At 37.0% G+C, this 15,717-nt stretch overlaps 2 protein-coding genes across 2 annotated transcripts; one reads left to right on the forward strand and one right to left on the reverse strand.

The window, feature by feature from the left end:
* Positions 1-7,033: 7,033 nt before the first annotated feature.
* On the reverse strand, positions 7,034-10,850 carry LOC140923088 (UDP-N-acetylglucosamine transporter-like). Its single transcript, XM_073373152.1, has 3 exons — positions 10,619-10,850; positions 9,304-9,653; positions 7,034-8,256 (listed from the first exon to the last, which is right to left on the reverse strand). Exons 1-3 carry the CDS (start codon positions 10,737-10,739, stop codon positions 7,627-7,629), a joined length of 1,101 nt encoding a protein of 366 aa, XP_073229253.1. The 5' UTR covers positions 10,740-10,850; the 3' UTR covers positions 7,034-7,626.
* Positions 10,851-10,931: 81 nt separating this feature from the next.
* Positions 10,932-15,363, forward strand: LOC140923089 (UDP-galactose translocator-like). The gene is made up of 4 exons (XM_073373153.1): positions 10,932-10,952; positions 12,102-12,439; positions 13,043-13,301; positions 13,766-15,363. Exons 1-4 carry the CDS (start codon positions 10,943-10,945, stop codon positions 14,200-14,202), a joined length of 1,044 nt encoding a protein of 347 aa, XP_073229254.1. The 5' UTR covers positions 10,932-10,942; the 3' UTR covers positions 14,203-15,363.
* The last annotated feature ends 354 nt before the right edge of the window (positions 15,364-15,717 follow it).

A 15,717-nucleotide genomic window follows, 5' to 3' on the forward strand; every position in this document is an offset into this window, starting at 1 on the left:
TCTGTTGAACCAGACTTACTTGTTTTAACAGGGGATCCACCAACAACGTTAACTGGTATGAATGGGAGGGTTTACGAGTATGCTGTTTGTTAACCTTACATCTTTAATTCTCACATAATTTCGTTCTCGCCATGTTTCATAAAATATACATTAAGTGCTTTCACAAGACCGAATTCAGTCTAGCTTTCATCGGCGGGAAAGGAAATTAGATTCTGTAAGGAAAATTTCCTGTATTTTTTCCTAGGAACTTTTTTTACATCGTTTCTTCCTCTCACCGAAATTGAAATACCCAAGGAAAATGGGTGTAGCTTGTCAAAATTTAAAATCGGTAATATAATAAAATGATATTAGTAAATTGCAGAGGAATCACTGTATATCCTTCAGCGTTGCCCAGATTCTTCACTGGCACAAAAAATGTTAAAGCATCAAATGAAATTTAAATAAATCGAAAAAATAGTCTAGTTTTTTCCGTCTCAAGATTTCATTATTTTATTCTGGTATCAAAGTGCATTGCAGCGTATCAAAAACAATATTTTGTGCTTAGGCTTTTAGCTACTCCCTTGAGAGAATTTCAATATAAATTACTAAAGTCCAAAAGACCAACATGTTGTGATATATTTCTAAAGATAAGATATTTTGACTATTTTGAAATCCGTGAACTGGGCAAGCCCGTTCCCAGGGTTAAACAGAGATCGCCCTGGAAACGAGGTTGTGAACTGGTTTCTTACTGCGCGCGCAAAGAATGACGCAATTACCTGAGCCTATGACGTAACCCACATAAACAATAAATTATACTGAAGTTAAATATATAGCCAGCCAATTAGCCAGCCTGTCACGTTTTGCCTCTGTTGAAAGACGGGAATACCGGCAAAATGCAGTGCATGGGAACCAGTTATGAGGGATGTCTCGTTAATGGGAGGTAGGAGTTACTGTATCGTAGACTGGAAACTTGTTTAAACGTTCATAATGATCAGGTTTTATGTCAACCGTTTTTAGCAACGTTAATCCTTTAAAGGCTGGATCTCAAATAAACGCCGACCTTAATAGCACAGTTTTAAATTTGCTCCACACGTATTTATTCGTGATTTGATGTCATTAAGAGAAGCAAAATTGTGTAATATGTCAAAAAAGGATACAGAGAATAATTTATTATAAATCAAACATTGATAATGCTGATAAATTTAGGATGTAAATCCATTCACAGTGCGTTATAAACGTCTCTCGAGAATCAAATTTCATATTTTTATTTTGCGGAGCAAACACTTGCCAAAATACTTGTTTGATTTCAATGGAGGCGTTCTCTATTGATTTCAAAATCAGCGTGTGGTATTTTAAGCAAAATTAACATAATCTACCTTTTCTTTAGCAGTCGTGTTTTTGCCAAGACACTTCGACGCCTCAAACGTTTAATTTTGTAAATAAGAATACTAGGCGGGTATGGCAGTTCATGAACTGTTATTGGAGAGATGTAAACTAGGAACAGTGCATTAAGGTCATTTATTACAGGAATAGATATTTTCAATTAGCGCTTTTGCCAAACGATAGCCTTGAGGCAACCAATGCCTTACTGCAGTTTGATTTAACCTTCTTATTTTCTTTTTGATTTATTTTTTAATAAGAATGGACGATGCCGAAGCAATCTACACATTTCCAAAATACTTTAGGAGTGAATACCAAGGGACTATACAGGACGGCATGTAGGTATATTTTTGTTGGTTTGTTTACTTATTAATTTGAATTGTAAACGTGTTGTGGACCTTAGTGCTTTTAGCAAGAAAGGCTTCTTTGATCGTAATGTAACCCCAAGAATTACTAGCAAATTCATTGCACCACGTTGATGCGAGCAACCTCGTTCCCAGGGTTCTCTCCTACCCGCCCTACGCTCCGTAGGGCGGGTAGGAGAGAACCCTGGGAACGAGGATGTGATACGAGAGAATGGAAGTCCCCACTCTCTTCATTGCATCCCTAAAAGTATGTGATATCATTTTAAATTCCAAGTCGAAAGCCTATTACTTGCTCTTACTGGAGATATGTGAAGTCATTTAAAAGGCAGCCATCTGAAAATTCCGATTTATCAAAAATAATAAGATCTTAATGTCATTTGCGACGCTTAACTTAAACCTGTGAGATATTGTTTTGAATTGAAATACTATCGTTAATGTTTTGTGCACAAAAGATGCGCGAAAAAACAGTTTTCACCAGGGCAGTAGTGAAATGTAGTAGTGTAGTTTGGGTTAAGAAAATTAAAAACAAAAAGATCTAACAGTCATAAGATCGACCTTCCGCCCTAATCATGTAAAAGAAGAGGCGTGATTTTGGAATCCAGGAAATTTTTGCTTGTAGAATCCGGAATCCAACAAATTTTGGCCATAGAATTTGGAATCTGAGGCCTTGAAATATGGAATAAAGCTCACATGGAATCCGGAACTACCCACCCACTAACGATTGGCTGGAATCCTAGAATCCAAGTTCCATCGACAAAGAAACCGGCCGGAATCCAGTACCTGGAATCCATAATCCACGACGTGGAATCCAGAATCCAAATCTTCCTTGGATTCTCTTACGTGGGGCAAGACCCTCAGTAATCTAAATATCATAACATGTGCATAGACTCGGATATCCGTGACTATGATGTTACGCAGTTTAGTACCATATTTCATTTGTCTAGGGGCAAGTGAGCATGCTTTTGGCCTTTTTTGTCTCGATAGTTAAGTAGACTGACTTGAAATATATGACAGCAAATCAGTTTTCTTATAGGTTTCATGGTGAAGGGAAACTAAAGTTTCCCGAAGGAGTCAACTTCATGGGAAAATTTGAAAAGGGAAAGACCATTGAGGTAAGCTAACGTTTACGCCCCGGGCAAAGTACAGTATGAACCGGCATCTCCCTCCAACAATATTTAGCTAAATTAACTAAATGCCCCATTTACACCAAAGCTTAAACAGTTTAAAAGCTTTTTTAAACTTGTTATCTTTATAAGGCTTCTTACTGTACTTTTGTTAATGGTTAATTTAGTGCAATTCAGTGTCACATGCGTGTTGAAGTTCATTCGAATCCTATTTTAAAGCCCGTGTAAGAGTTTAAGTTTTCCATCACTTATTCATTTTTTTTAACCTAGTTTAATAAAACATGCTTAGTTTGTGTAAAGCCAGGCATGTAAGCTTTCGTCATAAATTGCCCGCTAGTATAGATTATTTATGGAGGAAATCGCCAAAACATATCAAACCTCAGTTTTTTAATTTTTCAACTCGTATCCACGCTAGGCTTTTTTTAAAATAAATATCTTAGTATGTTAGAGGAAACACCCTGTTAATCACTACCAAAAGGACTGTTCTCGAGTGTGGTGCTGACACCTAGTTGGATCTAAGTTTAATTTTGTTTGTTTTTATTGGTTTCTTTAAGGGTTACTTTGAATTTGCGGACGGACTGAGATATAACCTTGATATGTGGGATTACTGCAATGGTGACACGGATAGAGCTTTTAAATCCGAAGTTGAAAATGGACTGAAACCAGCAGGTAGCTAATATAAGAGACTCGGTGCCCTTCACTAAGGGTCGTATCATCGGTTTACGGTCGTTTCGCCAAAGTCCTGGGCTGAGTTGCTCCATTAGTTAACCATTAATTAAGCAGTATCAAAACCAATACGTTGTCAAGGTATTAAACGCTGGTTAACGCTAACCATGCTTCGAGCAACTGGGCCCTGTTCGGTAACTTCTGAAGTTTTTTCCCGTAGGTGTTGAGTCGCCGAAAACGCTTCAAAACGGCCTGAGACGCGGGCAAACAACAAAGAATACAACAAGGCAATAAGGTACGTCGATTTTATTTAAAAACATAACATTTTTTATCTCTTTAAGAAAAACCGATCGATCCCATACAAGCCTTTGTAAATAACCGTTTGTAACACAACACCGCTCGCAAGCAAGAGTCACGTCCGCGTTCATGTAATGAGTTTGGGCCGCCTGTGGCCTGATTAGCGCATGAAACAATGAGGTATAGAAATGCGTGTCGCACTTTTTTGTATCATCCCTGAGAGAACGAAGCATATACATGCGCAGAACTCGTCATTCGCTTCTTAGCGGAACGACATAAGACGTTAGCGAAACATCCTCAGAGACCCAGGGTCAGATAGTGGGGGCGAAGGAAAGTCTAAACGGGCGGGAAAATATGGCACAAAGAAAAGTAAAAAACGGCGAGAAGAGCCCCTGGGGACAAATCGTTGTTACTTGCAACACTTGCACGTTTTTGTGAGTGTAAACTTTGAAATTAATTTAAAAAAACCCGTTTGTATAATGAGCATTATCCGAGAATTTTAGTGACTTTTTGGCCCTTTTTGGGGGAGACCGAGCATTTTAGTAGGAAAAATGGAGCATTAAGGTGGAGCATTTTAGTGGGGAAGCAAAAGCATAATGTACAAAAGCCTAACCAGTTCCAAACGGTCGTCGCTGTTCTGGCTTCTGATTGGTGGCAGAAAACTTGTGTTTTTCTAGCACCAGTCAGAAGCCAGAACGGCGGCGACCGTCTGGAACTGGTCTGGTAAGACATTGTCCCCAGGGGCTCTTCTCGCCGTTCTTTACTTTTCTTCGTGCCATATTTTTCCGCCCGTTTAGACTTTCCCTCGCCCCCACTATCTGCCCCTGGGTCTCCGAGCATGTTAGCGAAACGGCTTGTAGACGAAACGACCGCTCACCGTATCATCACGTGTTTATTATCCTCGCTATCAGCTGCGAAGATAATAGAAGACATTTCTCAGGCGATGCTCACACCCTATCGGACAGCTTACCCTGGCGAAACCAAAAGCTATCTCGATACTCACAGTATGAACACTGACAATGTACCCAGTATCCCGGCGGCGCTTGATTCTCCACTTTAGAGATCAGCGCGGTATATATATAGCTTGGCTCCGTTACAGAAACTACGCCGAAATTACCGTTCTTACTGGGTGAACAGAAGTCCTCCTATCCGGGATGGTTGTCGTGTCGTCCCAAATTAAAGCTATCTGGATGGTGTGAATATAGCCTCAATGGCTATCCAGACTTTGTTGTTAGTATCGACTTTTTGGATACCGATTAAAACATTACACTGTATTTAGGATATTTGATAAAATTAAATAATTAGTTTCTTCAAAAACTGCGAAAACGTTAGAGAGCTTTTCAATGACGTTTGACGGCAAACGTGAATTTTACCACGTGACCAAAATTTCCCTTTACTTGCCTTTTACTTCTAATTGTTCTAATAACTTTTACAAAAAAAGTAGTTTCACGGCAGTTTTGTTTTTAATAAGAATTAGTTTGCATAGTTTTCACCTTCTCATTTTCTATCTTGGGAAATCTTCAACTTGAATCTGCCCTTTTTCCGTTTGCCGTAAGCGTGACTCTAAATAGACAGTTTAAGCTTCACGTATACGGTAAACGGCAAACGTCAGATTCAAGTTGATAATTTCTGAAAATAGAAAGTGAGCAGATAAAAACAGCTCAGAAAATTCTTATGGAAAAAAAATTGCATGAAACTACTAATTTGTGTGTAGAAATAATGAACAGTACGCGACAAGCAAAGGGAAAACTTGGTCACGTGGTACAAATTTCGCGTTAGCCGTTTGATGTAAACGTGATGCTTAACCTCTCTACTCTAAATCTTTCTTCTAACAAGGTTTTATTTGTTTGAATGCTAGGACGATCACAACTGTCTAATGAGCATCCACCTCTGTCCATTCCAGAAGGCATGTACGACTGTGGAGATGGGTTCTATGATCCCATCAAAAGAACTGTCATCAATTACGACTCTGTCTTTCTTCGAAATACAGGTGCGGGTTAAAGTAACATGTAGTTTGCCACTACGCATGCGCGAGCACACATCGACCTGTAGTATGACAAGGTATTGTTAGACACCTCCCCCCTCCCACCCCCCCTTACAAAACGACTGGGTGTACCTGAGAGTGGCATGCACCTCCAGTAAACAGCTGTCCCATGGTGGGTGTTGTGTAAAAAGATTTCGGATGAATAAAAATTGGACAATCATTTTGGTTTTTTCACAGATGAAAAGGAGCACTACTGGATAGTAAACCACTGTAGAAAGGAATGGGATGAGCCAGTTGGCACAAGAAGAATTCATTAATAGCTATTAACGGCTTGATAATGTGTTTGGAACATCTTATGAAATCAATTTAATATATAAACAAAAGAACAAAAGGGTGAGAATTCATAAATAATTTTATTGATTTTCATACAATAACTTACATAGAAATTCACATAATAATATTTCTCTGGTCGCTCAAAAAAAGTGAATAATTGAATTCAAGAAAGCTTTACGAAAACAGAGAGAAACAAGAAATTACTTTTTGTTAGCTTCTTTAATGAAGTCACTCACAGAAGTTGACAGGAGTAGCTGAAAGACTTTACATATTCGCAACATTGACTCCTTCACTTTTTCCTTTCTCAAACCATCATTTGTACAATAATATTCAGGGGTAACATGCATATGCAGTTGTGATACATTAGTTGTATATTGGCTGAATTAACTTCCGACTTGAACTCCACAAAATTTATTTCATCAAAGATCAATATTATCATTCATAGTAATAACATTCACTCAAATTAGGGTAATATTATTATTATCATATTATCTGAACCACACTTTTGAGATAACTGGTTGTTTCAATGACAAAAAAAATACAAAATACAAAAAAAAAAAACATTTCTTGGTAAGCAACTGATTTCATAAATTATCATTTTTGAAAAACAAAAATATTCTGAATTAAAGCATCCAAAACCTAATGTTCAAGCAAAACATAACCTTCCATGAACTTTCTACATTTAGAATGCTTTAAAAAAAAAAACAACAACAACAACAACAAAAAAACAAATAAAAGAAAAAATTTTTCAAACAAAATTCTATTGAGAAAAAAGTAATAGAGAAAGGCATAAACATAACTATCTTCGAGGTAAAAAACAGCTGATACATAATAAAAGAAACCAGTATAAAAAGCCGGCAGTCAAGTGTGGAGACATGTGTTCTAACCTTTGAGTTTGTTAATACAATCCTGTGGTGTGACTTCTTCTGCATTACCAATACTTTCAATTTATTCTTTGTGCTACATGTATGGGTTTTCAAGAAAACAACACAATGAAATTAGGAATCTTTCAGGAACTGCTTCAATAATCAAGGGAAATTAAAGACTGATGTGAAAGGATTAAAGGTGTGTTCAATTGACCATATTTTGGATTAAGACAAAATTAAGGTAAAGGTGCACACAAGCCAAAGCCAAAGGCCCAAATGGCCAGAGCTCATCCAAGTTTCTTTTGCATGAAGCGTGCTTAGCAGTATTGCCACTCCCCCCACTCCTGGATGAGATGTTTGTCCTCTGCAGGGTTACCCCCAGCAGTACAGAAACATGCGATGGACGAGGCTTCAACCCCAGACCTCCAGATCCAGAGTTCAAGGTGTCAACTGCTCAGCCACACACAAGTCCTTTCGGAGGTAAAATTCAGAACCTTGGTGGAAATTAATAAATTAGATGAACGAAGTTCATTAAAGGTCCAAAACTTTACAGCCGAAGAGATTTATCACAAATTTCTGTGCATTCTTATTCTGGAAGACGATCAATCAAACACACCCTAAGAATGAACTGACTAACTATACATTAACACTGCCACAACAACACACACAGCTCCTGCAACAAATAAAATACTAGGAACAAAACTGAACACATAGACTGATACTACACTTGAAAGAACAATTGCACAGGATGTTGCAAATCCTTTTGTTATACATGAAGCATACTTCAAAATCAGCGAAACAATAATACCACCAGCAGAAGCAAACAACACCACCAACAATACGACAAAATCATAGCCATGAAAGAAACCCATCTTTGTAATATCAGCCCAATCTTGATAAACAACTCCAATAAAGCTTAGAAGACTACCAAAGGTGTAGAGCTGTGCATTTGAAACCCAAAATGAGGTCTGCCTTTGTCTTTTAAATATTTTCTCCATATAAACACCGGCAAATCCAGATACTAATGAGGCTGTAAGAACCGACATTAGTCCCAGGATTGAAGACTGTCCATTTCTATGATCATATTCGTCATCAGTGTTTAGCAGTATATTGGGTTGCACAGATGTATGGGAGTCAATCTGAACCAATGTGACACCAATAGAAAGGAGAACCAAGGAAATCCACTTTGATCTTGTTAACTGTCTGTTTAATAAAGCAATGGAGAAGACTGCAGTGCTAATAATTTTCAGTTGGTTTGTGATCTGAAAATAAAGGAGACAACTGAGTGCATTCTCATAGTACAGTTTAGTGCAAGGAGCAGTTATCATATCATCAGGTGAAATAGATAACAAAAATTATTTATTGTTGCTGTACACCTTCAGATCTCATGCAATTATCTCTAGCAAGTTTAGTTGAGTAGACTTTAAAAAATGGCTCAAGAGAGGAAGGGGTGTCTGAACGGCGGCACAAACAGTATGATCAGAGGTGAAGAAGGGGTATGTGGGATGAGAGAAGGGACATCTGGGGTAAAAAATGGGGGGTGCAAGGGCACCTCAGGAGCCTTCTGTTAACTTGTCCCTTCCGAAAAAATACAGTGTGCATTAACTAACAAGCCAGTTGCATAAATCTTTTCTTTGACTTCTTGTAAAAAGTCTGTTGTCAAAACAAAGAGTTCGACAGGGCTCAGACAAAGGACATACGCCGTTATGTCCAATTTTTATTCATGTATTTCAGATCTTTTTCTGTAGGCATCAGTAACCTTAGCTGTGGCATATTTTTTTAAGTGTTTTTTAAACTCACTCAAGGTGCACTTCTTTAGGAGATTTCTATTTCCTACCTACAACCTACAGCTCCTAATTTTATTTCAGTACTATATTAAACACAGGATGCAGTGTTTTCATCTGATATCCAGACACCAAGAGGTGGGTTTAAAAACATTGGGGCAGCAGCTGAGTTTTCTAATACCAACTTATTGGGTATCAGATGAAACAACATGTTGAGGGTTTGAAATAGCTTCTCAAATTATCCATTATAGATCTGAAATAGTCTTTATTTAGTAACAATCATTGATTATGGATCCGTGTTTGTCCTGTTATCTTGCCTGTTGAAGTCCAAAGGAGTCCAGTTCACTGTGGCGTCTGATAAAATAGGGGTGGCTTATCGACAGTTGCCCTTGATAGCTTAAAAATTTTTGCCTTTGTGCCACAAGAACACCAGATAAGGATGCGTTCTGACAAACACGACTATTGGACTAATACCGGGGTAACCAGAGTAAATGAGGCTCACAAAACCCAGATCTATGTACATACCTGAAATGTTGTTGACTCTAGATGAGTCATGCCTATATAAACCAGATTATTTTGTATAATGTAGAGCACCGAGGGAACTGACAGCTTGAGCGTATCCAGTGGGCTTGTGAGAAGATTATCGACAAGGAATGATGTGAAATCTTTGCGATTTCCTCTTTGGATAAATATTATAAGCAAAGTAACCATAAGTTTTATAACTTCTGCTAAGAAAACAGCAGTGGAAGCAAAGTACATCTTGTTTGTTCTCGTTCTGGAATAACGGAGAAGTGAGAAGTAACATGTGGCTTGAAGGGTGAGAACCAAAAAGATGATGGTCCTGAATGTAGCAGATGATGTGAATGGTACATTGTCTGAGAAAAAAAAAAACAAAGCAAGGGTAAGTAATGGTAGAGAAAAAAAGTATTTTTGACTTCGAAGCTTGTATTAACCCTTTAAATCCCATGAGTGACCAGCATCAATTTTCTTCCAGAATCGATACGTAAACACATAGTTAGGCTCTACTAACTATGATAAACAAGACAAATGGTTATGAGAATAAATGATCACCTAAAGAAAAAATGCTTTGATCTTATATAAAATTCTATGAACTAATTCTTAAGGAAACGTATGGAGATCAAGCTTTGGAATCCAATGACAGAGGTAACTTTCTAGCAAATATAGCAACATTAAGCCATCATTACTGCCTGGGATACTGCTCTGATATCAGGGTATATGCTGCCGCAACGACAGCCATCACAGTCTTTACTAACAAGCCTGTGGAGTTGAACTCAAGTCAATTTCACAGACTTGTTGGTCATTAAGACTGTGATGTCTTACATTGCCAGCAACTTCTGTTCTTGTACATCAGAACAGCATGAGAGAGGTTAGGGAAACCGGCAGCTATGTCACAGTTAGGTTAGGGGGTACCAGAGAATTGGGCTTTATATGACGTAATTCTGGCTTTGAGTTGAGGATTAAAGGTAACATAGATAGATAGTGTCACAGCCAAGTAACTTGGGAAAAATCTCAAACTAATTTGACGGCATTCTTCTTAAGCTTACTGAAAAAAAGTAAAACTTGTTCAAAATATAAGGCAATAATGAACATTTGATTGCATAAGATCAGTGTGATTTTCACAAACATCATAGCTTTTTCTTGACGAGGAGACGAGGAGATTAAAAATTCCGTTCCTATGTCCCAGTTTTCTGATTACTGCTTCAAACAGCTGACTTTAAAGAAAAGTTTGAAAAAAGTGCAGCTATTGATGTGCTTAGTCTCTTTTCTGAGCAGTACTTAAAACACAACGTTTAAAAAAACAAGAAGGAAAAGGACTCACCATTCTCTTTCAAATGATTTTTCGAGCTTTTGCTTTCATCCTCAAAGTTTTGTGCCAAGCAAGGTTCTTGTAGCGAAGAATCACATTTCCGGTTCTCCTTGACATTAAACGACAAAGTCATACTAGAGGACAATGATCGTAAAGTAAACCTTCACTTCAAAGTATTATTAACCCAGCCGAATGGAACTAATACAGTGTAAACAATGAATGAGTTTAGACGCCGCGATCGCCGATATTTTCTTCATTGAGTCGATGGTCCTTAAATCCAGCAGCTTTTCCCCCTAAAATACCCAGCATTCATCAGTGATTGTCCTTTTCATCAAGATGGCGGCCGGTGAGTGCTCGGTGCTTTTGTTTACTTTTAGAAATTTTTCAGCAACTAAGTTTTTTGAGTCTTTAAGTGCAAATTATGTGACGATCTGATATCTTTAATTGAATCGCGTTGTTTTACATTGGCCTCAAGGAGTCGATTGTCTGTTTTGATTTCTGCAGCGCGAACACTTTCCTAAACGCCGGCCGGCTCTTGAACAGGAACTAAGTGCGCTGTAACTAGTCTACATAGCGCGAAACCATTCAAGGTTTTCAAAACACTATGTGATCGCTAGTCCGATTTATAATTTTGTTAACTGCCAAATCAAAGAGTTCTAGTCAATTCAAGCTATCATCTTTCGATAAAGAATGGTCAAGCGATCGTGGAAATTCGGTACAGAACTCAAGTCTCTAGCGCTTTGTTGGGTTCAGAGAAAGAAGCCATGTTTTGTGACTGACTCCAATGCCTTCTCATCATATCGTCATTATAACATTAATATTTTTTATTGATGGAAAAAAAATTCTAACTGAGGCAATTCAAAAAATGTTATTTTTTTGTTTATAGCAGTCTTGGCCATAATTTATAAGGTTAAGTATATATTTTTCGTAAAGCGATCAAAATAAATTTTAACAGTCTTTACTACCAATGCGTCTTCCTTGGTTTCCTTAGTACTGGATACAATCCTAAATGCACTGTTTGGCAATCATGGGGTAGGAATTTTGCTGTATAAAACTGTAGACTACCACACCACGTATGCTGATTTTTTTGGGAGAAGAGTGGGTACTTCTGCTCTTATGTGATGTAAATTACAAATAATCAGGAATTGCTAATTTGTTACTAAGATAAAAAGCCAACAGGAGTTACAAGACTGGCCTAGTATAACCTTACTCTCTCTATGAAAAAGGAAAAACAGCAGTTTTTCATCCCTCTAGTGGAGAGGGGTGGGTAGGGCTTTAACTAGGCTACAAGTGGCTTTAATAGAAATGTTTTGAGTAAGAATTCACTTACTAAAATAATTTTTCTTTATTTCTAAATTCATTTTCCCCCTCATTAACTGTGGTGTGACTTTGACGGAAAAACAGCCATGTATTTGCTTATTCATATAATGATTTAAATTAGAAAGCATAACATCCATGTTTTCATGGCTGAAAGGATTTTTTTTTTCATTTTCAGCTGCAAAGTCCATGGGTATCAAGGCATGGAGTCTCATTATCTTAACACTCCAGAATGCATCTCTTATTCTAACAATGCGTTACACACGGACACTTCCAGGGGACATGTATTTTGCCAGCACTGCAGTAATGATTACAGAAATTGTCAAAGCCATTTCGTCAGTGACAGTTCTCTTTGTGGAAAAACGAAGTGCAGCTGATTTGTTTAAGTTGTTATACTCTATCACTATTGGTCATCCTATTGATATGGCCAAGATGTTGGTTCCCGCATGCATTTACACAGTTCAGAACAATCTTCTTTATGTGGCTGTTTCTAATCTGGATGCAGCAACCTATCAGGTAATGAATTTTATTAAGTAAAACATGATTTTACATCTACTGGTAACCTTTTTTTGTTTTCAGAAAGTATTTTATGGCTAGTTCCCGTCATAGGGCATAACATAAAAAGAAGATCGACAAGCTGGGAACCTCTGTTTTAACAGCTAATTGTTTGAGAGACTATTTACTAAGTGATCAGCTGGAACAGGTGTTAGAGGTGATAGCCTTTGTCCCATTTTCTACTTCTATTGCAGGGTTGTCACTAAGATTTTAAGTTGCCAGGTAAATGCCTAGCAACATCTAGGCTGGGAATCCAAGAGCTAGGGGTTTCTTTTGATTCTATTTTTCTTCTATTTTCCTTTGAAAGTAGCAAGGGGCCATGTTCATGGTAGCCGGGTGAAATCCTAGCCCCCGCCTACTAATGATAGCCCTGTCTATTGAATCCAAATGCTTCCTTTAATTTGCTTAACCCATTCGCTCCTAGAAATTTTGCTAAAAAACCTCTTTTGAAACTAGACAAGGCATTTTCTTGTCATTTTTTAAGCCTTAAATTTAAGAATTAAAATAGGTACAGCTTTTACATGAACTTTTACTATAATTAATTTGCTTTTTTTCATTTAACAGGTGTCATACCAGCTGAAAATTTTAACGACGGCTATGTTTTCGGTTGCTATGTTAAAAAAGTCAATCAGCAAAATTCAGTGGCTGGCCCTGTTCATGTTGTTTCTTGGTGTCTCTGTGGTTCAGCTGCAGCCTGTTGATGGTCCTGTGGCACAGAGTCCTGAGGAGTCCATTCCTACAATAAGCCCCTTGTCACAGACCCAGAATCCTTTGCTGGGTCTTGCTGCTGTTGTAGCATCAAGTTTATGCTCTGGATTTGCTGGTAAGTTGGTGAAAAATGTTTATGTTTTATTGGCAGTATAGCTATAAATCAACAGACACTCAAAATACAGTGTACAAAAAAATACAGTATGAAACAAAGTTTATAGTATGAAGTATGTAAATTATCAGCTAGATTGCTATCTTCAAGATCTCTTATTAAATAATATATTAAAGATAATAGACACTATTCTAACTAAATTATTTTACAAATGTTCAAAGTGGTAATGACAGGAAAGCCTATATAGAAGCCAGGGGCTTACATGTTTATGTTGTAGTTAATTTTTTATCTTAGGTAATTTTTGTTTTTATTTTATTTTTGGGTATGGTAATGTATGCTAATGAAGTTAAAACAAAAGGAAAATAAACATTATCTGAGATAAAAAATTAACTACAACATATATTTTGTGTGTATGGCGAAATGATAATGAAATAATAAAACAATTCCCTGCTTCATTTTTTAATCAGGTGTTTACTTTGAAAAGACTCTGAAAGGTACTCAGACCTCACTTTGGGCCAGAAACTTCCAGCTTGCCATTTTTGGCATCATCATTGGCAGCATAGGTGTATACATCAACAATGGAGATCAAATCAAGGAAAAAGGCCTTCTTTTTGGATACCATAAGCTTGTGTGGCTTATTATTGCAATGCAAGCATTTGGGGGTCTTTTAGTAGGGGTTGTGGTGAAGTATGCCGACAACATTCTCAAAGGATTTTCCGCAGCAGTTTCAATAGTAGTATCCTGTATTGCTTCTGTTTATTTCTTCGAGTTTAGAGTTAGTTTACCATTTGTATTTGGAGCTGGTTTAGTTATGATTGCTACGTATTTGTATGGGGTGGGACAAAAACAGGTTTCTAAGGAAACTGTTGTAAATGGAACTAAAGAACACGATAAGGTAGACTGAAACTATGGGTGTTTGTATAGTTTAGTTATGTTATAGTTGTATACTATTTACAGACGTTATATTGAGAAAGGTATCTACAGCTGTAGTCTTATATCACATTAGTAGTAAAAAAAAAATTAACAGAGAATCTTACTCAGACCTACTGAAAAATGAGAACATCCAAAACTATTTTCTTACGGTTGAAGCCCGTCGAATTTCACTGATACTTGGAATAGCGAACAGTATTTGTTATCAAATTTCTAACAAAGTTGAATATAACTTATTGGAAAGATCGAAAAATAAGATGATGGTGGGCAATATTAGGCCAAGCAATGCAAAATGTGCCAAATAAATAATGAAGTTTAGCTATAATCATAGAAAATAATATCAGACAGCACAACTAAAAATGGTAAAACAGAATGGTTTTGTGGGGTAGAGAAAAACTGCTTTTTAAATGCATTCTCAGAATGTGTACTCACTTCTCTCTCCTCATGAAAAGTGGAAGACAGATCATTATTTGAGCATAGATCATTGAGTTTTGTTTGACTTGTTCCCAGAATAACGTTGTGTTAGTGCCATTTGTGCTTTTTTATCCAAAAACATTGACAGTTTTACAAGTAAATAATCTTAACCTCCTAATTATTGATATTGTATAGTTATTTTGAAAGATCGGGGAGAAAGCTAGAAATTGTTACTTTTATATGATAATAAATTATTATAAGAGTCCCAGAGAGCCCTTTGGCAAGGTGGCTAATCATGTGATTGACAATTGCAGAAGTAATATAAAAATGTATAGTTGAAAATGTTCCTCTACAATCCATACATTACTCTTGCACGTTATATTTCCCTAGTTCCTGAACTTTCCCATTTTTTTCTGCCTAAGTTTCTCTCCTGACGCCAATCCGAAGGCCTGTTAACAGGAATTTTTTCTCCCTATACACCTAAGACATTTCCTAAAGCAGTATTTTTCTGAGCTTGTTTTTATGATATATAGCTTGCTTGCTTAATCAGTGACTAAAAGGGACAGCTGGTTTAGCAACAAGTTTCACTTCGGAAAAAATATCTCAGAAAAGTTATTTCTTAACCTCTCAAACAACCAATCACTAGGTTTACAGTTGTAAGAATTTATTACTGAATAAATTGTATTATTTAAAGTTACAATAAAGTTGTTTCATTTTGTCATCCTGTCAGGACTGTCACTCTTGTGAATAAATAACAATCATGGATTCAACATGATCAAGCGCTAATATCCACATGCAAATTCTCTAATCTCTGTATCTTTCTTTAAAGAATTTGTTAAAAGATCGAGAGCGTTTTCCCTCAAGTGATCACTTTTTTATTCTCATAACCTTTTCTGTTGAATGTTGTTAGAACAAAACTGGATTTTTGACCCTCACTTCTTGGGCAAAACGTACCCACTTTTCACACCAAATTATAGAGTTCTCACTATTCGTTGATTAGAACCAAGAAAGGATAATTGTTTTTCATTAACGGGTGGATAGGATAATTCCCATTTATTTTCACACTTTCGTCTCT

The sequence above is a fragment of the Porites lutea genome, chromosome 13 (assembly GCF_958299795.1).
Source record: "Porites lutea chromosome 13, jaPorLute2.1, whole genome shotgun sequence".
Classification (NCBI taxonomy): domain Eukaryota; kingdom Metazoa; phylum Cnidaria; class Anthozoa; order Scleractinia; family Poritidae; genus Porites; species Porites lutea.

Bases quoted from the DNA above. Each gene is read 5' to 3' on its own strand.
- LOC140923088 (XM_073373152.1), bottom strand. From the start codon at position 10,739: ATGACTTTGTCGTTTAATGTCAAGGAGAACCGGAAATGTGATTCTTCG. The intron at 9,654-10,618 runs GTGAGTCCTTTT...TTTTTTTCTCAG, and splicing joins AAATCATTTGAAAGAGAATG to ACAATGTACCATTCACATCA. The intron at 8,257-9,303 runs GTATGTACATAG...CTTTATTTTCAG, and splicing joins TAGAGTCAACAACATTTCAG to ATCACAAACCAACTGAAAAT.
- LOC140923089 (XM_073373153.1), top strand. The intron at 12,440-13,042 runs GTAATGAATTTT...TTCATTTAACAG, and splicing joins TGGATGCAGCAACCTATCAG to GTGTCATACCAGCTGAAAAT. The intron at 13,302-13,765 runs GTAAGTTGGTGA...TTTTTTAATCAG, and splicing joins TTTATGCTCTGGATTTGCTG to GTGTTTACTTTGAAAAGACT.